Source organism: Delphinapterus leucas, chromosome 14 (assembly GCF_059928025.1).
Source record: "Delphinapterus leucas isolate spDelLeu-1000000601 "Yukka" chromosome 14, BTC_Dleu_Yukka2, whole genome shotgun sequence".
Taxonomy (NCBI): domain Eukaryota; kingdom Metazoa; phylum Chordata; class Mammalia; order Artiodactyla; family Monodontidae; genus Delphinapterus; species Delphinapterus leucas.
This window is the reverse complement of record NC_143142.1, coordinates 7,395,647-7,419,521: the sequence shown is the minus strand read 5'-3', so window position 1 is coordinate 7,419,521 and position 23,875 is coordinate 7,395,647. Positions and strand designations below refer to the sequence as shown.

Sequence of the window (23,875 nt, the reverse complement as noted above, 5' to 3'; positions counted from 1 at the left end):
AAATAAAATTCAAAACCTAATTGTCTGGGTAGTCCCCTTCGTCCATATGTACCTTAGACAGAGGTTGTTCAAGTTACCTGCTTTTACAAGAAAAGAATCTAATCCAGATCTACACAGTTGGGGTCACAGCCTCAAGAACAGAAATCCAAAATTAACAGGAAGAAACCAAAGGCAAAAGAACCTTTCTTCCCTTGACACTGAGTTCAGTGTCCTCTGGGTGAAAGGTCACTACTTCCAGATAAAAAGCAAATACCCACTGAATGTGATCTTCTCCCCATTCCGAGATCCTCCAGGTGCCTCCTGACTGGTGAGAGTGCACACGAATGATCTGGGCTCCACAGCTGTACTTGGTCAACTACCAGCAAGGAAGCTAGTGATCCGCTTCCCTTCCACGGTATGTGGTAAAAACGTTATGCTGAACAGGACAACCCTCCCATTAAAATTATTCCTTTCTTAGAATAGGACAGAGTATCCCAAGAGGAGAGCCCTGGGGCAGGGGATTGAGAGAGAAAGCCAAGGCTCCGAGAGAAGCGCACAGGACAGGCAGGAGGGAGTCCCATGCAGACTGGCTCTGGAGGTAGCAGGAGCCTGTTTTGGAAGCAGAGAAGAGACCCAGATCACTGAAGGAGCTTTCACAAAAAGGAGACCTTCAGAACGGAGGCTTTTTAAAAAGTTCAGTCTCGAGTTGTCTAGTTCAGCTGCCGGGAGGTGGTGGGAAGAAAAATTCTGTTTTAATCTTGTTCTCTTGTGGTGGTACCTCAAAGGAAGAAGTTTTTAGGTTTTTTTCAACTGGCATCTCAGCTGGCAGGGTACGCCGAGAAGCCATGCTTTTGAGGCCACTCTGGTACGATCTGAATTGGGTGTTTGATCCTAAACAGAGGGAGGAAGGAAAAAAAATACACCTCCGGGCCTAGTGGCACTGCTGCTAGAAAAATCTCTCTTCAAGAATAATAAATTTAAAATACACAACGTCTTCACTGAAGAATGCCTGCCTCTAGCCTCAAACTAGGGAAAACACAGCCCCAACAAACTGAAGTTTGAATTTCTCGTCAGCTGCACTGGCAGCCATTGGCCAGCAGCGGGAGCTCACACAAAAGGCAATCAGTCTGGGACTCCATTCCTTTATTTTTATGGGAATAAATTAAACTTGGGGAAACTTTCCCCCAAAATTTCTGTAACAACTTCATCTAATATGTTTTATGTTTCAGTCAGGTATCATCTATTTTGTAATAATTCTATTAAAACTAGAAGGCATTATGAATTAAGGGAAGAAGGCCGGGCCCCATACAAAATTCTTTCCTTTCTTTTTGCCGAAATTCTTTAAAGAAACGTGTGCCTATGTGTTAAACAAATGGGTTTACAGAACTTAGTCATTACATACAATTTCTTCAGGATTCAAATGTAACTGCTTTGAAAGCCCACATGCACAGAAATATTAAGGACAATGTCTCAAGATCAGATTATGCAGTTAGTATTTGAGTATATCAATAAGCATTTTAATCTGTAATCAATCTGTGTTAACAAGGGAAATATCCACACAGTTAAGTGCCCTCTTACATTCTCAGGATCTTCAGAAATCTGGCTCTTTTGCTATCAGTAAAAAAATAAAATAATTAACAACAAAAGAGAGATTCAACTAAAGTTTCAATATGTGTTAGGGTTTCAAAATAACTGATTAATTACAAGTTTACCAGACAGACTATCCTAGCCTAGTGCTGATGTAAATATTTTAACTGCCCCTCCTCAAAACATCATAGGCTGTATTTGACATGAATTAGATGATGATATGAAACTTCTAATGAGATTTTGGGGTGTTTTTAAATGGATGAGAACAACACAAAAGTCAGCTAAAGGACTGCGACTCTACATGAAATGAGGGAGGAAGATACCCATCAAATTACTAATAATCCAATAAATTCTGGGCCTTATAAAACTAGAACTCAGAATACGTTTCCCTTATTCTTCATTGACTGTAAAGATACATTTATTCCCAAAGAAATCAGTCTTATTTGGAAGGGCTCTTGAAATTGAAGCATGGTGTGGGCAATCAATAGACTAAAATTGCAACAGTAGCAAAAATGTGTATTCTGAGAACTGCACAGACAAGTGAAACTTTTACTAAAATATTACAGCTTAAAGTACCAAAAATCTGCAAATTTGAAAATTTTTAACTTTATATTTGTCATACATCTAGCAGTGGTTTGAAAAGCATCAAAACCATTTAATTCTGGTGTCTTATTAAAAAACTAATACGAATGACTGTTAAGAGAGAGAAACTTGATGCTAAAGGAAAATCTCTGTGAATTTAAAATACGCCATGGAATAAAGAAGTTGAAATAAAATTGTTCTTTTTCTGGTAATTACTAGAAAAAAAAAATCAGGGCTTCCCTGGTGGCGCAGTGGTTGAGAGTCCGCCTGCCGATGCAGGGGACACGGGTTCGTGCCCCGGTCCGGGAAGATCCCACATGCCGCGGAGCGGCTGCGCTCGTGAGCCATGGCTGCGGAGCCTGCGCGTCCGGAGCCTGTGCTCCGCAATGGGAGAGGCCACAACAGTGAGAGGCCCGCGTACAGGAAAAAAAAAAAAAAAAAAAATCAATTACTAGAACATACATTTATTGTCTATAGGGTTATAAAGGATTTATCCTGCTCAACTGAAAAGCAAAGCTGAGATTGTTCTCAACTATCATGATGAAATAAAAAATGTTCTTTAAAATGCCATTTCTGATCATTGGAGGAAGGTGTAGAGTCTCACATAGGACACACTGCCAGATTTATGACTTGATTAACTCCAATTCAAGGTTTTGAATTCTGAAGCATGAGAAAAGGGTAGTAAAAATTTTACTCGGCCACTGGAGTTGGGACGGCACAGTGACAGGCTCGAGGGCAGCCACAGCCCACAGGCCAGAGGCCGGGGTTCCTGCCGCCCCCCTCTGCTGCCTGTTCTGACCACAACGATTTTATCCGTATTTCTGAATACTGTACCCATAAAGGCTTTAGAGAGCTGGTGGGGTTTTACCTCAAGGTCGCCCTTAGTAATTGATTCTTCTTCAACCCGGAACTGAAGGTCCTCAACCTTCCTGTGGAATAAAATCAAAACAAAACACGTAAGGAAGTAACTAAGGAACACCTCTGCCTTATCCCAAAATCATATGCATATAATCAATGTCCTGATGAACGTAGCAGATGACGATGGGAAGAAATGCCTTAGACACATAGAAAATAAAGAAATGCATCTTTAACCCTCTAGTTTATAGGGAAACTCTCAAGTTTTATCCAGGTATGGATTCCAGAAGGGATGAGGTAGAGTTGAGAAAAAGCAACTGGTTCCCCAGGTCACAGCCGCCAGAAATGGATCTAATCAAGGCAAGATCTCTTCTCCTCCTCCACCCCCTCCTCCCAGAAAAAAGAAAAAAAAAAACAAAAAAAGACAAGATCAGCCTGAAAGGAAAAGGTTTGATTACCACAGAAACCGGTTTGAGAATGGAAGTCTATAATTTCTACTTTCCAATAACAGAACATAGGGGAAAATGGTACAGAAAACAAATCTCTCTTTATACCACCCCACATCAGGCATTCTAGCGTGAGGTTAGCAGAGATGCTACCCATGCAGAGATCCCACCCATGCAGAGATCCCCAGGACAACACGAGTACCTGTTCCAAGAGTGGGAGAATAAGGCTGTGAATAATTTGGGAGAGAGGCAATCAAGGATCCTATTTCTTTGCTTCTAAAATGCACATTTCTTTTTCACATTTAAAAATCTCTGATATGGCACGTGGGTTTCAATTAATGCCATCACAAAGTCAATGAAATATGATACTAGGAAGATCTACAAAATCTGGGTAACACCCACATTGTGAATCTTTACAAAATTGGATGTAAGAGAAGGAAGAAAAGGAGGACAAATCTACATGCATAAAAAAAAAAATCTTTCAAATTCACTAGCATTTCTAACAAAATTAAGAATAAAAAAATTCTACTTGGTTAAGTCAGAAATACAATCATAGGTTAAAGCCCTCAAGCTTACTGGAGAGCTGGGGGACATTTCTACTGCCCAGAAGTCAGCAGAGCAACAGCCGGTTTAAAAACAGAAGCAGGGCTTCCCTGGTGGTGCAGCGGTTGAGAGTCTGCCTGCCGATGCAGGGGACATGGGTTCGTGCCCCGGTCCGGGAAGATCCCACATGCCGCGGAGCGGCTGGGCCCGTGAGCCATGGCCGCTGAGCCTGCGCGTCCGGAGCCTGTGCTCCGCAACGGGAGAGGCCACAACAGTGAGAGGCCCGCGTACCGCAAAAAAAAAAAAAAAACAAAAAACAGAAGCAAGTGGTACAGATGCCTTGGCCTTCAGAAGGGCCTGTCACTATGTCTCGTTCACTCGTAGCCATTTTTAGGATGCAAGGAGAACCTCCTGTGTATAGTGCTTCTCTCTCCAGTGGGACAGCCATTTCCCTAGTAAGGCACTGTTACTATCCCCCTGTATCCCCCAGCACAGTAGTGCTCATGACCATCCTAAAGAGAGAGCCCTGCATTACATCGCTGCGATCAGAAATGACAGGAGATGGCATTAAGTGCAACCAAGGACAAACAACGTCCCATAGCCCAGAGACAGTCAAACCGTTTCCACGCAGACACTTTTCCCAGAGATCTTGTTTGCTAATGGCCTCAAAAGACCTTTTATAAGAATCAAACTTGCTTTCTCTGTCTCACACAGTTTAGCACCTGATTTCATCCTGACCTGGATAATTCTCTAATTGAGAGTTTTGTTTTCCTATAAAGGTAATGAGTTTCCTGAGGTCAGGGCCCCTCTGTCACCCCCCAGACACAATACGATTTCATTAGATATGCAGAAGGAGTTTCATAAATACCAGGTAACTGGGCCTAGAAAATCCTTTTTCCAGGAGTGGCTCTAGGTAGAAGCTGGGTTTGAATTAACTGACTCAGGCCATCCTCTAGAGGATGTTTGGCACACAGTAGGTGCTCAATAAATAGTTGTTAAATAAATCAGGGCACATTTAGCTGGTTCCAAACTTCTCAAAAAAGTCAAATCAAAGCAAACCCTCCTCACACAGCACGAGGAGTTCAATCTCCACTGAACACACAGAGAGTCCTTTGGTTCTAAGGGTTTGACACCAACAAGGCTGTTGATGGGGAAGTTCTCCCGAAGGCTGTTTAAAAGGAGAACAGTTCAGGATCACCTTCTCTCCTCTTCAAGTTGGTTGAGAAGCTCCACCTTCTCCCTGTCAGCAGCTTCCACCATTGCTCGCAGCTGGTCCATCTTGGCCTCCAATTCCAGGACATGCTGGGGAAGGCAAGGGTATCGGTGAGTGGCCTCCTTCTGACCCAGATGCATGCCCAGGGATGCCTCCAAAGAGCTACGGCTAAATGGTACCACTGTGGGTCGGCATTACTCAAAAAACCTTTTCGCATTAAAATGCTTTCTATGATCTCTTATGATAGGTTATTCTCGGCAGCACTCCTGGGAGCTAGATGATGAAAAACCACACCATTAAAGAAATAAGGGGGCAATGTTAAAACAACGCTCATCTTTTTTGAGCTGAAACTCGTACAAAGCATAATGTACAAAACAGGAGCCGTCGCCACTGGTAAGGTCCTAGTACACACGCTCACCTGACACAGACAGGCCAAGAGACCTGGACGTAAAGACCAAAAGAGTGCAACAGACTCGAGAAGAACAGAACTTCATCTTTATGATGATGCAAACTGGTACCCCAGGGCACAGCTTTCAAACAAGCCCAGCAAAGACATCTATGCTCCTTTCCAGTGCGCTCGAGACCAGCTCCCCGGCTCCAAGCACCAAGTACACTGTTCAACCTCCTCCCTCAATTTAGAAACCATCACAGTCTCTGCAACAAGATCAGCTTAGAACCTGTCACCATCTCTGCAACAAGGTCAGTGCCAGACTTCACCTGGTCGTGTCCGTCCCGGGCCAGAGCTAGCTCCTGCTCTATCTCCCCCACGTGGCTCGTGGCCTTGGCCACCTCCGCCCTCTCTAGATCCCGTTCAGCCAGCAGCTGCTCAATGTGCTGCTGCTTCTCCTTCAGGGCCTCCTGGAGGGCAGTGGTGCCGGAGATCTTCCTGGCGTAACGGGAGGAGGTTTCGGTCAACTGCAAAGGAAAGTTAAAGAAGTGAAGGGCGATGATGCTATCAGGGATGCAAGGAGGGAGCGATGCATGCAGGCAGGTGTCTCCTCAGCAAAGCAAAAGCACTGCCCCGGCTCGCAGGCTTGCCGAGGCTTAGGAAAGGCTTTTCATCGAGGAAACAAGACAGCGTGTGCCTCCTGTCTGCCAATTTCACAAAGAACCCAGCAATGTAAAGAAGCCATGGAACAACCGGGAAGATGTTTAGAAGAAGTGGCTCAAAAGCAAAGGTGCCCTGAGCTCGGCTGACGGGGCCGGGTAGGAATCTAAAAAATTCCTCAGAACCCAGGTAACAAGCTTCTCTAGACTCCGTTTCGGCCTGAGCTTCATGAATAGTTATCTTCTTGTTATGACAGTCTGGCCAATCTTTTGATCCTTAGAGTTCGGGATTAGACCTGTTTTTCAACTTCTTAAACTTCTAAATACCATTACGCGACCAAGAGGTCACGCTTGGAGTCACAAACCTTCTTTCAATTGATTACGTAGCTGGATCTCTGTCAGGATTTTCTTCATCTTTCTTTCAAGATGAAAGGCAGAGGTGATTTCACCCAGGAATCCAGCCATGAGGACCTGAATCCCAGTCACCAGAAAGACTTACAAAGACAAAAGATTAAAAGGAAACCTGTATGTGCCTTCAAAAGCATGTGTGAGTGGGTGAATGAGTGCGCAAGTACACATAAGAGAAAGGAGGAAAAAGGGCATGGGAGAGAGAAAAGGGGGGGGAGATAAACCTGTGGAGAAAGAGAAGCAGGGGAAGGAAGGAGGGAAAAAAAATGGGGACTGGAGAGGGAACGGAGGGGGGGAACAAGAGGGGAGGGAGGAAGAGTGGTGGGCTGAGGCGTGGAGAAAACGTGTTTCAGCGCTGTCACCCGTTCATCTTTGCTGCTTCACACACCCGATGCCTCCTCAAGATGGCTAATCGTCATGTAAAAACACAGAGGACGTAACCTTCCATTAAATGTGCATAGGTAATGTGGGCAAGCTGAGTAACACTCTTCCAAGCTGGGCTCCGGGGGCTGGGAGGTGGTCCAGAAGAGGCCACATCCCTTGGTGAGCATCTGTCCACGGCCATTTACTTGGTGATCACTGGCTCCAGGTCGACGCCGCTCGACTTCACCCTCTGCAGTCAAAGCCTCGCTTGCTGCTTGAAGGCTCTCCTCGTCCTCTGTCTAGCTGAGCCCCCGGCCAGGACGCAGACTGACAGTGAGGATCTGCCGTCAGTTCAGAGTTAGGCAGTTTGACAGCTATGAGAGTAAAGTACACCCAAACTGTCCTTCGTTGTTTCTATTTAGTGAAATTTCTTGAATTACTTAAGTATATGGGGGGGTGGGGAATTCCTAGTCTCTCTTTTAACCATCTGACCTTGATTTTCCAATTTTACTATGTGGTTATACTTTCTCGTACTAACGTTTCTTCCTGAATACACTAAATCTGAGGTTCCCAAACCCCGCGCAGAGGTACACCCCAGGGTACTGCAGCAAACTCACAGGGAAACACAAGGAAAGAGAGCGACACCCGTTGGATACCATGCAAACTACTAGCTGGAGGTGATTCAGTTTCAACCTTGGATTGTACTACATTCCTTTCCACAACGTCATGTCTTTCCGAAGCCGGGTTTTGGCTACTGCCAGACCAAAAGCAAGTACTGTGCAAAAACCAATATGGCACAGGAAGTGAGGGTGGCAGTGTCCAGGAAGAGTCCAAGGTCTGACAGGATATGCAATGCCCAAGAAGAGCATGCAGCCTAATACTAGTTCACTGTGGTTATTCAAGAATGAATTAAAAATATTCTTTTTCCTTTCAATTAATGTGAACCTTTTTTTTTTTTTGAAGAGCTATTAAATTGTTAGGACATAAATATTAAGTTGTTTGGACCTAACTACTTAATAAACAGAACTGTTCGCTCTTTCTTTAGGCCTACGGGCACTGTGAAAAAATAACTGAGACTAAAGGTTCTGTGGAACCAGAAAGGCTGGGCACCTCTGTACTCAATTCTTTCAGAAGATTGCTGTGCATTAAGGAATGTCCCCACTTTATATATATATATATATATATATATATACAAGGGATCACGTTGTTGAGGTGCATTTTTAAGAAGTCACGCTTTCAATTACTCTGTATTTTTGGTATATTCTTTTATGGTGATTTTTGGTTTAGAAACTATAGCCACGCTATATAAAGAGGTACAAAAACAAGCTGTTTTACAAGGCAAGGAGACTCATTTCTCTTTTGCTAGTTTTCTTCAAAAGAAAATGAGGTGAACTAAGAGGAATCAGAACTGTTCTAAAAAGTAAGAGGACCGGTTGGGGGAGCAGCGGGGGCGCTTGGGCATCTCCAAAGAAATGGACACTTAATTACAACGTAGTAAAAATTACACAAGAAATAATTCCTAATCCAGGGTAGATACTTTCACGGAATTGTTCCTGGATTAGTAAACTCGATTTCCACTTTAGAGTTTGCTGACCCACTCTGAACAAGGCTTCATCCAAACAGAGGGGTTTCTTCATCCATTTCACTCAAACATTCAAAAAGTTCTTCACAAGCTTTTCTCATAAGTCCATTTGTAATTTTTCTGTTGAAGATGCAGACTTTTATATGCAAAATGACATAGTCCAAGCAGGTATTTATTTTACTTGAACATAAGAGGAACAAAGTCCAGAGAAGCATAACCCCTACTTTAAAGAAAGACGCTTCCGCTGTTGCCTTCCCTGCCCAAGGTCAATGGAGAGAAGGCAAAATGAGATCAAGGGCCAGCCGTTGCCTTCCCTGCCCAAGGTCAATGGAGAGAAGGCAAAACGAGATCAAGGGCCAGCGGCCTTACTGCCCGATCATGACACTTCACATTCTAACTCCTGTCTGTCGTTCATTGTCATAAAGCAGAGATCCTGAATTCAGACTGGAGTACAACCTCATACTGCCACTTCAAATTTAAACAGTATTTGCCTCACTTCCAGTGAATAAACTAAAGGGTGGGGGGTGGGAGGGGGCAAAGCCAGAAAGTCATTGCTTTGACACTAAAAAAAAAAGCATGACATTAACAAACAGAATGAGATGCTGCCTATTTTGATTCTGATGATTTTCTGTTGCTGATCTAAATGGGAAAGAGAGGGAGAAAGTAAGAGGGAGTGGGGGAAGGGGGAGATGGAGACAAAACAAAACATGGCTTTTCCTAGCATCCTTTCAAGTTCCCTAAGTTCCCCTCTGCATCCTCTGGCCTGAGTCAGGAACGCTCCACACACCAACTGCTTTCAGTGGGTTAGACTGTATGAACATAATACTAAAATTCTAAGAACATGCCTTTTCTCAAACGACTGTGGTTCCTAAAATTGTTTGATGTCAAAGAGAAAGAGACCCAGGTCCTTGAGGAAAAGGATCCCTCCAATTCTCCTGTCCTTCTGATGCCAAAATAATTTCAGAATACTCAATCATCCCATATGTTAGACTAAGTAGTAGTTACTATAAATTCACCAAGAACTGTTATATCTTAAAGTCTAAGGAACCTGAAAAGGGCTGTTAAAAAAATTCTTTATTTCAAACTTGTATTCTTGCTAGAGGTTTTTGTTTTGTTGCAAAATTTGTAAGGACTTTCACAAGCTACAGAGAACATTTAGTACAAGGGCAAGGGGAGACTTAACATCTCCTAAAGCAAAGCAGGCACACCGACGGGGTGGGGGGGCGGGCATTTACAGTGCCTGGGACGCAGAAACACGCAGCGGGAGAAGGGAGGCTTACCAATCCTGTCCGACTGGGCTTGCTGCTTACAGAGGAGGCCACAGAGCTCATGGAGCTGAGAGAAGAGGCAGAAGGGCTGCGCGTCAGGCTGGCGGGTGTGGTCGCCATCACCCGCCTCACGGCAGCGGCCTTGGCTTTGGCTGGTGTGGTGGAAGGGAAGCCAATCTTGGTCACTTTGTGGACAGGAGCAAACAGGCCATATTTGGGTTGACACTGAAAATACCTTTAGGGGACAACAACAGGAACAGTAACAAGAAGCAAGTTAATTACAAGAAATACAACTATAACCAAAAAGCTCTCCTGACTCGTAACTCATGACTGGTTTGCTGTGAATTTTACCAACCAGCTGGGGTGGTGCACCAGCCCGTGGCACTCACTGGTGTGCAAGCTGATAAATAACCATAATAATAGTTTTTTTTTAATTTATTATTTTTAAAATTTATTTATTTATTTTTGGCTGCAGTGGGTCTTCGTTGCTGCGTGCGGGCTTTCTCTAGCTGCGGTGACCAGGGGCTACTTTTCGTTGCAGTGCGCGGGCTTCTCATTGTGGTGTCTTCGCTTGTTGCAGAGCAAGGGCTCTAGGCACGTGGGCTTCAGTAGTGGTGGCACACGGGCTCAGTAGTTGTGGCTCACAGGCTCTAGAGTGCAGGCTCAGTAGCTGTGGCGTGTGGGCTCAGTAGTTGTGGCTCGCGGGCTCTAGAGCGCAGGCTCACTAGCTGTGGCTCACAGGCTTAGTTGCTCCGCAGCATGTGGGATCTTCCCAGACCAGGGCTCGAACCTGTGTCCCCTGCATTGGCAGGCGGATTCTTAACCACTGCACCACCAGGAAAGCCCCACAATAATGTTTTAGAAAACACACTAGGAAATAACAGTATGATACACAGAGATGGAATCACTCATCTGTTACTAAGATTTTACGCAAAGGGAAGGTATTTCTACTATCTGATAAACACACAGCAGAGGCGTGATCCCACTTAATAAAACCCTGCCAAACAAAGGGCAAGAGAAATCAAACAAGCACCTAACTCTGGCAGATTCACTCAAGTAAAGGTGGAGTAGTATCAACTGGTATTGACACTTGGAGATCTCACGACTCTAGTGAATTATAACAACTTAATATGAAGGATATCAATGATATGGCTTCATAATCGTTGCAGCACCAAGAGATATTTTTAATCTCCTCGAGGCATTGTTATTGTATTTGGTACATAAGACCTATACGCTTATAACCAGTCTGTAAACATTTTATAAGTAAAATGTTAACTACAACACTTTATACTACTAACAATAATGCACCAGAGACCACAACTGTGCCCAAGGCCTTCAAAGCATCTGAAGTGTGGGAAACGCCTCTTGCATTCATCTGCATGACTTAACTCCCACCCTATCCCTGTGAGGTGAGAGTGGGGTTATCCTCACAGTGGAATAGGTGTGCTTGCCGTCAGTCCTCTTGCCACAGGATGGAATCCTTGTCACCAGATATAAAGACACATTTTGCGTTCTCGTCCTAACAAAAGCAGCTTCCTTCTCCTCACTCCCCCTACCCTCCAACGCCCAGAAACTCATTCAGACGTTGACTGCTATCAAAGGGAGAGCAGCCAAAAGGATGATATAGTATTTCCTTTCTATTTTGAAAAATAAAATGAAAACACTATAGATGATACTATAATTGTAGAAACATGTCATTACACACTTGTCTAAATCCATAGAATGTATACCAAGAATAAACTGTAATATAAACTACAGACTTTGGGGGATAATGATGTGTCAATATAGGTTCACCAGCTGTAATAAATGGACCACTTGGGTGCAGGATGTTGATAAGGGGGGAGGCTGTGCATGTGTGGGGCAGGGGGTAGAGGAGGGATATCTCTGTACTTTCCTCTCAATTCTGCTGTGAACCTAAAACTGCTCTAAAAATAAAAAAGCCTTAAAAATAAATAGATAGGGCTTCCCTGGTGGTGCAGTGGCTAAGGATCCACTAGGACAGCCCACGCACAGCAACGAAGACCTAACACAGCCAAAAATAAATAAAATTAATAAAGTTTTAAAATAAAATAAATAGATAGATAAATAAACCAAACACTTGCTCAGAATCTACTCAGACGCACTGCACATATTACTAAAACAGACAGTCGAAAGACTGATTCTAGTGGGGGGAAAAACCTGTAGATGAGTCTTAGGAAATAAAAGTGCAGCTCTTCAAAACACTCACGTCCATTTTATTATACACGGTTGGTGGGATCGGCTTGAGCACCTTTACATGCAAGAGGGAGACGAGATTCCAACTGCAAACAAACCTTGTTCCAGCGACAGCCCCATCGTTCTTCCCAAGAGGCTCATCCAACTCCACACCACACCACTCCCCCTTGGCGAAGTCTGTCTCCCCAAGAAACCGGACGACGCCAGCCTTCGTGCCACCAACCTGGAAGAAGAGAACGTTAAAAGGAAGAGATGAACATAATTACAATTTCACAGCTTAATCCTTTGCAGCTGCAGCCAATACTGTGTTCCATCATTTCTCCAAGCAGCTCTTCTCTTAACCTCCTCTCCAACTCTTCAAAGCGTTCTCTCCAAAGGTTAGCAAAGTTCACCTGGGTGACTTCAGTCGCCAGAGTGATCCGATACCTGATATAGTCCAATAATGAAATCGCCTAGGTGATGCGCAGTCATCCACATTTAGTCCAATTAAAAAAATACCTTATCACTCCGGAGGGAGGTTTCTGCTTCAAAATAAATATTTGCTACAAAAATAAAACCCCTACGTCATTAAAGAAAAACAAAATTCATGCATAATCCACTGTAACAATTGCTGTGTTTATGTTCCCAAATGTCCTTTACATCATTATCCAGGTAAAGCAATAACACGTACATGTTAAAGACAAATATTCACACATCCACACACATGAAATGTAAATTCTTTAAAATATTTAAAATATTGATATTTTCCACTGTGAGGCTCTCCATTTCTTCACAACTATTAAAATGGCTGTTCTTCACATTTTACGTGAACTGTTCAAAGCTGTGAATCTTTTTAAATGTCTCTTTGTCCCAGCTGTTGTTTGACATAACATGCAAACATTAATTATTTCCAAAATTATCCCATCAGCATTTATTATTTCTTCCTTTGCCATTATTTTTCTATTTCAAATACTCATTTTATCATATCCTCTCTCACATGCACATAAGAACAAATCTGAGTCTTATTACAGTTTCAAAAAGTTCAGTAACTGTGCTACTGCCATGGCATTTTGATTACTGCTACTTCACAACCTGCATGATATTTCCTGGGGCTGGCTTTCCCTTATTACTATTATTCTTCAGAATACTGATTTTCTTACTTTTAGCTAAGCTTCTTTTTTGTTTTTTTAAGATTTTTTGGCTGAGCCTCAGGGCTCGCGGGGTCTTAGTTCCCCAACCAGGGCTCGAACCTGGGCCCCAGCGGTGAAAGCACAGAGTCCTAACCACTGGACCACCAGGGAATTCCCTCTTTTTCCTTAATTAAAAAAAATTCCCTAATTATACAAGAGGCGAGTCACCGCAGGCAATTAAGAACATTATGAACAAAAAATAAATGTTATTCCTATAATCTCAACACCCAGGGACACTCACTGCTGACATTTTGGTTCATTTTCCCTCTTATTTTATGGCAGCTGTTTAACATCCACAGTACAGATGTATCACAATATGTACTTTACTCATTTTTCGTTTGGGATGTTCACCTTTTTCTTACTGATTAAAAAGGTAACTCTTTATAATGAATTAATTCTTTTTTTTTTTTTTTTTTTGGCGGTACACGGGCCTCTCACTGTTGTGGCCTCTCCCGTTGCGGAGCACAGGCTCCGGATGCGCAGGCTCAGCGGCCATGGCTCACGGGCCCAGCCGCTCCGCAGCATGTGGGATCTTCCCGGACCGGGGCACGAACCCATGTCCCCTGCATCGGCAGGCGGACTCTCAACCACCGCGCCACCAGGGAAGCCCATGAATTAATTCGTGAATAGCCAATGCATTCTCATGGTTCAAAAACTTTTAAATATATGTATCCAGGGAAAAGCCTCTCTTACTAAACTGGTGTCCCTAACTATCCCACCCTCCCCATCACAGGTAGCCACTGCTATTGATGTAGAGTGTATCCTCCTCCCAGCATTGCTTTATGCATATAAAAGCAAATGTTGGGGCTTCCCTGGTGGTGCAGTGGTTAAGAATCCGCCTGCCCATGCAGGGGACACAGGTTCGAGCCCTGGTCCGGGAAGATCCCACGTGCCGCGGAGCAACTAAGCCTGTGCGCCACAACTACTGAGCCTGCACTCTAGAGCCTGCGAGCCACAACTACTGAGCCCGTGTGCCACCACTACTGTGCCTGCACTCTAGAGCCCATGAGCCACAACTACCGAGCCCATGTGCCACAACTACTGAGCCCGCGCACCTAGAGCCCGTGCTCCGCAACAAGAGAAGCCACCGCAATGAGAAGCCCACGCACTGCAATGAAGAGTAGCCCCGCTAGCCGCAACTAGAGGAAGTCCACGTGCAGCAACGAAGACCCAACACAGCCAAAAATAAATAATTTCTTTTTTAAAAGGAAATGTTAATTCATGTTTTTACTCCTCCCTTTCATTTTTACATACAAAAAATGAGCTGTCTTGCACCTGTACTACATGAGCTGTCCTGCACCTCGCTTTATTCCACATCAAGACACAGAGAACGTCCTCCTTGTGTTTACAATCGCATGTCATTCCACTATACGGATTCACTCCAGTTTATTAAATCAGCCCCCACTGGGAGACATTTAGGTTATGTAGGTTTACTGATTTAATAAATTTAAAAATCATTTTGGTTAATTAAAAAAAAAAGTCCAACGGGATTGTGTTAAATGTAGACTTACCTTGGGAAGGTAACTTATTTTATCGAGCTTCACAAGGAACCAGCTTTTAAGTTTTTCCTTTTTGTTTTTAATGTTCTCTATTTTATTTAATTCACTTTTTATCTCACTATTTCCTTTTTTCGCACTTCCTTGTTGTTTATTACTCTTTCCTTCCTAACTTCTTAAGACCAATACTAATTTGCTTTTTAATACCAAAGCTATTTTGTTCTAATTTTTCTCTGAATATAGTTTTCTATGAGTTTGGGATGATACACATTTTTTTCCAGCTCTATTTAAGCTTTTTTTTTTTTGCAGTATGCGGGCCTCTCACTGTTGTGGCCTCTCCTGTTGCGGAGCACAGGCTCCAGACACGCAGGCTCAGTAGCCATGGCTCATGGGCCCAGCCGCTCCGCGGCATGTGGGATCTTCCCGGACCAGGGCACGAACCTGTGTCCCCTGCATCGGCAGGTGGACTCTCAACCACTGCACCACCAGGGAAGCCCCTCTATTTAAGCTTTGTAGAAAATGGAAAATGTTAAAGTCTCAAAGCTATATACTTTTTCTCTGAAAGACAAACTCTTTGTGAAACTGATTTAAGGAACCAAAGCAGTTACAGTTTAAGGTACTCTAGGCAGGAGAGCATGTGAAGGGTGACAGAGGGCAGGCAGTCCCCGGACAGTTCAGAAACATCCTGGTGTCATGACAGGTGTCACTGAGGAAAGATGGAGTTGGAGGCTGGAGAAAACTCCACGCAGGAACCGTTGTATCCAGCACCGCAATCCACAGTGCACAGCAGGAGACACTCAACAAACATTTGCTGAAGAAATGAAAGGTGACCTTCTCCGTAGGGAGCTACACAGAAAAGGCCATTTTTCCATGTAAACCAACAAAAGGAAAAAGATATCCAGTGGCTGAGGCTGAATTTCATGGCTCAGAAGAGAGCAAAGGAAGAAATATGCTAACACAGACTAAGTAAGCATGGGCTCCAAGTTGAACAAATTCAAATGCCAGCTCTGTCTATGAGTTAGTCAAGTTGCTTAGTTTCTAAATCTTAGTTTCAGAACTTCCCTGGTGGTCCAGTGGTTAAGAATCTGCCTTTCAATGCAGGGGACGCAGGTTCGATCCCTGGTCGGGGAATTAAGATCCCACATGCCGCAGGGCAACTAAGCCTGCGTGCCACAACTAGAAAGAAGCCCCTGCGCCACAACAAAGAGCCTACGTGCTGCAGCTAAGATCCAATGCAGCCATAAATAAATCAAACAATCTTAGCTTCCTCATAAGTAAAATGGTGATAATTACAGGATTGCTGTGAAGATTAAATAAAATAATCCACATAAAACTGTTTAGTCAGTGCCTGACAGAGAGTGTGAGAGTCTGCTGTATGTTAGCAGCCAGTGTGTCCATGCTAAGGAAAGTACTAGTTCTAGATCTGGCAAATGGGACTTTTTAGCACTCTTATTGGTAACCATGGAATGTATGAATAGTAACCTATATAAAACTGGCCTCTGTTTTCTCTGTCCTCTTACACACCTTTCAGAGCAGCAGACTAACCAGCATCACATGAGCAGAACACAGCACATTAGCTAAAGATGATGCAATCTTTCCAGATAATCTGTTGAATTCTTTGGGGGTGAGTCTAAGTTACTGTCATGACAACCGTTTTTCCAAGAGGCGTCTAACAGGCTGTGGGCAGTAAATTCTCCAAACAAACCGTGGCTTCACTCTGATCAGAAGCTTTATAACAAATTACCACAAACAGATCAGCAACTTTTTCTCTAAATGCAGGTAACAGAACATACATCTACCCCACCCCCCCAAAAAAAGCCATAAAGTTTGTTTCAAATGGATGACTACTAGTTCCTAGAATGGGCAGTTTTCTTATACTTTTTCTCTCACCTAACTTGAAATTCTTGACTCATATAACATAATATGCTTTCCTTTCCCCTCTGAAAGATCCTTAGTAATTATTCAAAATATCTTTAACACAGACAGAAAGTCACATCCAAAATCACTCACTTTTCTACTTAATCATTTTACAGTCAAATTTTTTTCTAAGCATTTAAACATGGTTTTATAAAGTTAAGTTTTACTTCTCATGTGTTCCAGAGAACCCAGAGTATTATAGCATGTGCACTTACATTAAGTATAAGCCACAATTTTCAAATCTATGTTTTAGGGGCAGATAACAGGATTTTTAAAAAATATTTATTTATTTATTATTCATTTGGTTGCACTAGGTCTTAGTTGTGGCAGGCAGGCTCTTTACTTGTGGCAGGTGGGCTCCTTGGTTGCAGCTCGCTGGCTCCTTAGCTGTGGCATGGGAGCTCTTAGTAGCGGCATGCATATGGGATCTAGTTCCCTGACCAGGGATCGAACCCAGGTCCCCTGCATTGGGAGCACGGAGTCTTAACCACTACACCGCCAGGGAAGTCCCAGATATCAAGATTATCAAAGATAAAAAATTTTACAACATTGAAACAAAAAAAATGGATCCCTACGGCAAACACAAGTAACTACCATTCATTCTCTTTACTTTCAGAATATATACATATAACTCATAACACTGTGGTCAACCTAAGTCAAAATTAGAAGTCACTACTGGAGGCCAAATTAATTTAAACTAGAAACTCAGCTAAAGGAAAACCTAGCTGTGGTCAGGCTTTAGCAAATCTCAGGTTTTTCAGCTCTCATTCATTCATTCAATATATATTTCCTGAGTGCTTGGGCCCTGAGGATACAAATATAAACAGAATACAGTGTTGGTCACTGACAGAAAAATTCAAGCAAATATTTCTAGTGAAAAGTGATAAGCACTTTAAGAGGTTTCTACAAAATGCTGTGGGAACAGAGACAAACACCCTTCTTGTAAACTCTTTTGAAAAATAAGAACACATCAATTCTGCTGGGGACTTCCCTTGTGGTCCAATGGCTAAGGCTTCACGCTCCCAATGCAGGGGGCCCGGGTTCCATCCCTGGTCAGGGAACTAGATCCCACATGTCACAACTAAGAGCCCGTGTGCCACAACTAAGGACTCCAAGTGCTACAACTAAAAAAGATCCTGTGTGCTGCAACTAAGACCTGGCGCAGCCAAATAGATAAATAAATAAATATTTAAAAAGAAAACATTCTGCTGGGCTGATGAATGGGTCCACAAACAGGAAACAGGAAACCTTTCATCCTCTCTCAACTCTCCCATCTATTCATCAAATCTCAAACAAGCCATTTAACCTCACTGTGCCTCAATTTATAAAGCTATAAAATTTCCAGTGGGTGGTAATGAGGGACTGTTCCACAGGGGTTTCGTGAGCAACTGAATTTCGTGAGGTGGCTTCTTATCTGCCACATTGTAGGTTAAGCAGCTTAATTTAAAAAGGTAACTATGGCTAATTGGTATTTACCCATACAAATTTAGCCCTGACTTAAAACTTAATCACCTGTGAGATGATGACATCCGTATTTCGTATTACCTCAACTAGAGAGCAATCCAGCTTAGGGCAGCTCCACTGGGCAACTCCTGCAAGAACGGTAAGATTCGCCTGGCCCGGTTTTTATCCACTGGTCCTAATTGCATCTCTTGTCATACTTTACAATGTTACTCCTCCCCTTTAAGGGTGTAATGTGACAACAGTATTTAAAACCCTTTGATTCTTTTGACAGTATTTTATGAACACCTGCTGTGTGCCAGGCACTGTTCTAAGTGCTTGGGAAAAGACAGTGAATGAGACAGAAAGTTTCCAGACTCTCATGGAGCCTAAATTCTGGTCAGAGGGAGATGGGCAATGAACAAATAAATAAATGAAAAGATCATTTTAAATACATAGAGGGGGACTTCCCTGGTGGCACAGTGGTTAAGAATGTTAAGTGGTTAAGAACCTGGACACAGGTTCGAGCCCTAGTCCGGGAAGATCCCACATGCTGTGGAGCAACTAAGCCCGTGAGCCACAACTACTGAGCCTGTGCACCACATCTACTGAAGCCTGTGCGCCTAGAGCCCGTGCTCTGCAACAAGAGAAGCCACCACATGAGAAGCCCATGCACCGCAACAAAGAGTAGCCCCCGCCCGCAGCAACGAAGAGCCAACGCAGCCAACAATTATTAATTAATTAAACTATTGCTATTAAAACAAAAGACCTGACACAGCCATAAAAGAAAAATAAATAATAAATGAATTTTTAAAAACATCCATTTGTAACTGTTTAAACATTTAATAGGAACCAAAAAAAAAAAAAACCTACTATCCCTGAGGCTGATAAAAGAGCAGAATATTTAGTTGCCAGAGTCACACTCTTTTAAAGCACTGAGATCAAAAAGTACCCCACTTGACCACAACGGTATTAGCCAAGTTTGCTTTTCTAATCTATATGTTTCAGAAGCTACAAAGAGTCTCAGCCTCAAGATATTTTTGTAAGTATGCTTAAAGAATTCACAGAAGCAGTATTAAAAGTTAGAAGATGTGATCTAGCAACAGGCATTGCAACGTTAGACTCTGGCCCGGGCAGTGGTCCAACTTTCCTCTCTTCAAGTCCCAAAGCTAGACAGCATAAGGTGCCTCCTCAACCCAGAAACTCCCAAGCCCCAAGAGCCTACACAGAGTCCTCAAGGCAGAGATACCAGCTTTGACATGTTTGGCGTAAAGATACCGGCTTAGGTTTGCAAAGAGAGCCTAATTTCACACTGACCAGCCAGGGCCCAGGTACTGAGCCCCGCAGAAAACCCCCAGCACTGTGAAAACAGCACTGGGGTAGGCAGACAGGGCGCCACCACACAGGAGAGCAGCGTGATGAGATCCACGCGTCAGGCGCATCACTCCGTAATTGTGTGAAGACCAGAACCGAGGAGAGACGGAGCGTGGACAGCGGTCTGGGGGTCCAGGTGCAGAGGATGATGGCTTAATGCAAGGCAGCGCAGGACAATGGGGCTGCAGAGAGGAGGACGGATAGTAAAACCAAAGACATGAAATCCAGCGGGCAGATGGATGAGTTGATGCATCCCCAAGCCTCAAAAGTGAAAATGGCAAAAGCACACGAATCCTACCCTCTCACAGCTGAAAGCAACGAGCAGGAAGAGGAGCCCCGCTATCAGCTATGAACTAAGAAGCGGCTCTACTGAGCCCAGCTGTGCACAGAGAGGAGGAAGCTGCCGAATCTAGCTTCTCATCAACAGTGTGATTCTCTGCGCTCCTTCCCAGACAACCCTACAAGGCTATGCTAAGATTTAAGGCTTATGGAAATTGAAAATGGAAAAAAAAAAAAAAAAAAAGGAAAACTAAAATCAGAAAAAATGATTCAAATCTGCAGCAATCCTCACTGCAAAGGAATTAGGCTAAGACTGTGGTGCTGGAAAAGATCTCAACATTCAGCCAAGGTGTCCAGGAAGAGTTAACATAATGCGAACATCTGGAGTCTTCTCAACCTTGGGCCGTACAAAATAACAGATCCTTCTACTAACAACTACTCTATCAGCAATCAAGGGAAGGAGAGGTCACTGTGTAAAGAACAGCTTCCCTAGAGCTCAAACGCCCCACCCAAAAAGAGCCCAAGAACCCCCCAGGTAGATGATGAACAAACGCCCAATATAAGTGCAATATCACAACCAGACTTGTAGATTTGGGGGTTATAAGTCACTGCTAAGAAGACTGAGAAAAGCAGAAGAAATCAAATTATTAGAAAGGGCACACTTGTACACACTTTGTGGGAACATAAAATGCTAACGGCTTTTTGGACTGTACTTTGGCAATATTTATTATGATTTAAAATATTTATGTATTTTTTGACTCAGAAATTTTATTTCTAGGGAAAAAAGGCGGGGAGCAATCTAAATGTCTATGATTAAATTAGGTGCCCCAAACAGTGTGATATCAAACAGCAGCTTATTATTTTAAATGAAGAGTTGTATTTATTTACTAGCATAGAAATGCCCCAAATCTATCAAAGTATACTGTAAAATGGTGTGTATATAATATGACCCCACTATATGTATTTTAAATTTACATGTTATAATAAGTCTCACAAATAATGCTGAACAAATGAAGACACACAGAAAAGTACATACTAAATGACCTGTAGTTATTTAGGCTCAAACACAAGCAAAATAACTTATAAGATTTTTTTTTTAAATCTCAGGAAGATGTTTTTCCCTTTCACAGTATCCAAAAGACCTACAGATTTACACTATAGGATTCTTACTTTAAGAGCCCTGCGAGCAGCTCGTAGAAAGATAAAGCTTGTCACTTTAAAAACAAAAGCCTAAAAAGTCTCCTTCTCATACTTGGTCATAAGCTAAGAATTCAGCATAGAACATACAGTACCGGACATGGAGACAACCATCCTGAAACAGAATGGCTGGAAGTCAGTCAAGTTCTCGAGAACCTGACATCACATCCCTGAAATAGTGCCTACACCCGAAAATGCAGCAAGACCATCTCCAAAACATTCCGAGTAATTGGTCATCCCAGGGATTCCCAGTCTGGAAAGAGGTGAGTCTGAGAGTCAGCTGGACCGCAGCATCAGCCCAAAGCAGCTCATGCCACAAGACAGATGAAAGCAATCTTCAACTACGGAGATCTGTGGAATATTCGTGAGGACAAATGGGAAAACAGAGGGGCCAGAGGGAGATGGGAAGGAGGCAGGTGGGTTTGTTACAAGCAGCTCCAACTGACCCTCCTTGACCCAGCTCATCTACCCCACTGAGGCCCACCAGCGTGGAGGGGGGCGAGGACAGGCTTCCCCAGGCCAGGACTGCCTCCCCCAAGATGGGAGTGCCCAATACAGTCATAGCTCAGGAGCTCCCACCTGGATCTTCAAGAGGTCATTGGGCTAAACCACACACCTGACGCAGAAATCCCCTTTCCTGCTCTTCCGGCGATGAGAGCAAGAACTGGAGAGAGCTGCATGGAGAAGGCAGCCTCCACTCCTGCCCTCTCTGTGCTCGTTCCAAGTGGAAGGCGCCACGAGGGCACTGGGGGCGGGACTGGGAATATTCTATACTGCTCCTCACGTAACAGTGACCTAACGAACTTAGTTCTATTGGAAGTTTTTTACTGAAGCATAACTGACTACAATGTCACATTAGTTCAGGAGTGCAACGTGGGGACCTGATACTCTCATATGTTACGAAATGATCACCAGGAAAATTCTAGTAACAGTCTATCACCATACAAAGTTATTACAATATTACTGACTACCTTCCCTATGCTGTACATGACATTCCTGTGATTTACTTATTTTATGACTGGAGGTTTGTACCTCTTAATCCCCTTCACCTAATTCGCCCACTCCCCCCCCATCCCCCTCTGGCAGAACCAGTTTGTTCGCTGTATCCATGAATGAGTCTGTTTCTGTTTCATTATGTGTGTTGGTTTGTTTCATATTTTTAGATTCCACATATACAAGGAAAATCATATGATATTTATCTTTCCTCTGACTTATTTCACTTAGCATAATACCCTCTAGGTCCATCCATGTTGTTGCCAGTGGCAAGATTCTGTTCTTTTTTATGGCTGAGTAATATTCCATTGTATATATATACCACATCTTTATCCACTCATCCACTGATGTACATTTAGGTTGCCAACAGAAGTTTTCTTTAATTAGGAGAATTCCAATCAAATATTTCAGATTTCTAAATCTAATTCCCTTTATACATGAATTTTGAAGTAGAAATGTTTTACATTCCTAAATCAAAGATTTCTATTATCTATTCTATTTAATGTGCTGCCTTCTATTCAAGGCAGCACATTGAAGTAGAAAAAAACATATTAACTGGGAACAAGAGGCCACAATGATACGTATACACGTACATCACATATGACCTGAGGCAAGCTGCATTTCTTCTCTGGGCTTCAGTATTCTAAGCCAAAAGAGGCATTTGTTGATCTCAAAAGAGCCTTTCCAGATCTAAAATACTGTGATTCTAAGGTACTCCTTTATTTTCTCCTAGAAATACTAACCAAAACAGTAAATAATTTTACTGCCTCTAAAAACACTCTCATTAGACTTAAGACTCTTAGAGATTCAAATTCTGTTCCAAGTATGCTAGGTTTGAACATGTAATTAAAATGTTCCTACAAATACACCATTCAAGCCTCTACAAACCAACCTGCATCTGCAGATCCTCCTTCCTTACTATAAAAATGGAGGAAATCTCCGTCCGTCTCAATCGAAGGCAAAGCAATCCCCGTGTGTGCTCAGGGTGCCACCTCTTCCCAGGAACCTCATCCCAACACTGATTCCCCACCACCACCACTGTATCTGCACCCTGTTCCTCTAGTCCAGATCAGTTTAGTCAGGATGTAAACACCCCGGACTCTGCCGTCTTTAGAAAACATCTTCCCTAGATCCAATACTCCTCCAGCATCAGCCTGACAACTCTACCCTCCTTCAACATCTGACTTCTTCAAAGAACCGTCACCCCAAGTCCACCTTCAACCACCCCTGATCTACTCCTTACGAAGCAGCTGGAGCGATCTTTCCGAACTACAGATCTAATCACATCATTTATCACTCTTGTTGCTCTTAAGGTCAAAATCAAAATCCTTAACATGGCCTAAACTTACAGGCCCTATGTCACCAGTCCCCGCAGACACCACCTCGTGAATGAGTCTCATCTCCTACCCCTATGGGCTCCTCCGCCTGTGCGGAGTGACACTGGCCACTTCCCCAAACGTGCCAACTCCCTCCCATCTGCCAATCCCTCTGCTAGAATGTTCCCTCTTGCCACTACCATTCCTCTGCCTGGCCAATTCCTACTCTCCTTCAGGTCCACTTCAATCCTTACATCCTCATGGAAGCCTTCTGTTGTAAGCTAAACCATCCGGACCTTATCATTTTGTCTGTTTTATCAGCCAAGCAGCACAATACTTGACGAGAAATTTAATCAACTGTTTCTTACTCTGGTGGAAAAGGAGAGCTACTTGTTTTGAAAGCGTGCCATACGCTATCCCATTTCATTTACAGCTAAGCACTTAGAATGGAATTGCATATAACCTGCAGTCTAACCTACAAAGCTGTCCTGTGCTAAGGTAACAGGCTTCTGATTTAACCAAAGCTTACTAGATAAATATGTACCATAAGTCTTAAATATTTTTAGGCCCTTTGACCTAGTAATTCCACCACTATAAATTTATCCTA

The 23,875-nt window shown here is 43.3% G+C and overlaps 1 protein-coding gene across 1 annotated transcript in view; it reads right to left on the bottom strand.

Annotated features, from left to right (window-relative positions):
* The window catches only part of CLIP1 (CAP-Gly domain containing linker protein 1), a 122,474-nt gene that overhangs the window by 56,613 nt on the left and 41,986 nt on the right, over positions 1-23,875 (bottom strand). The window contains 6 exon segments of the mRNA XM_089894444.1: positions 1,558-1,590; positions 3,017-3,077; positions 5,191-5,294; positions 5,923-6,120; positions 9,886-10,108; positions 12,186-12,310. Coding sequence (XP_089750570.1) covers positions 1,558-1,590; positions 3,017-3,077; positions 5,191-5,294; positions 5,923-6,120; positions 9,886-10,108; positions 12,186-12,310 — 744 coding nt within the window.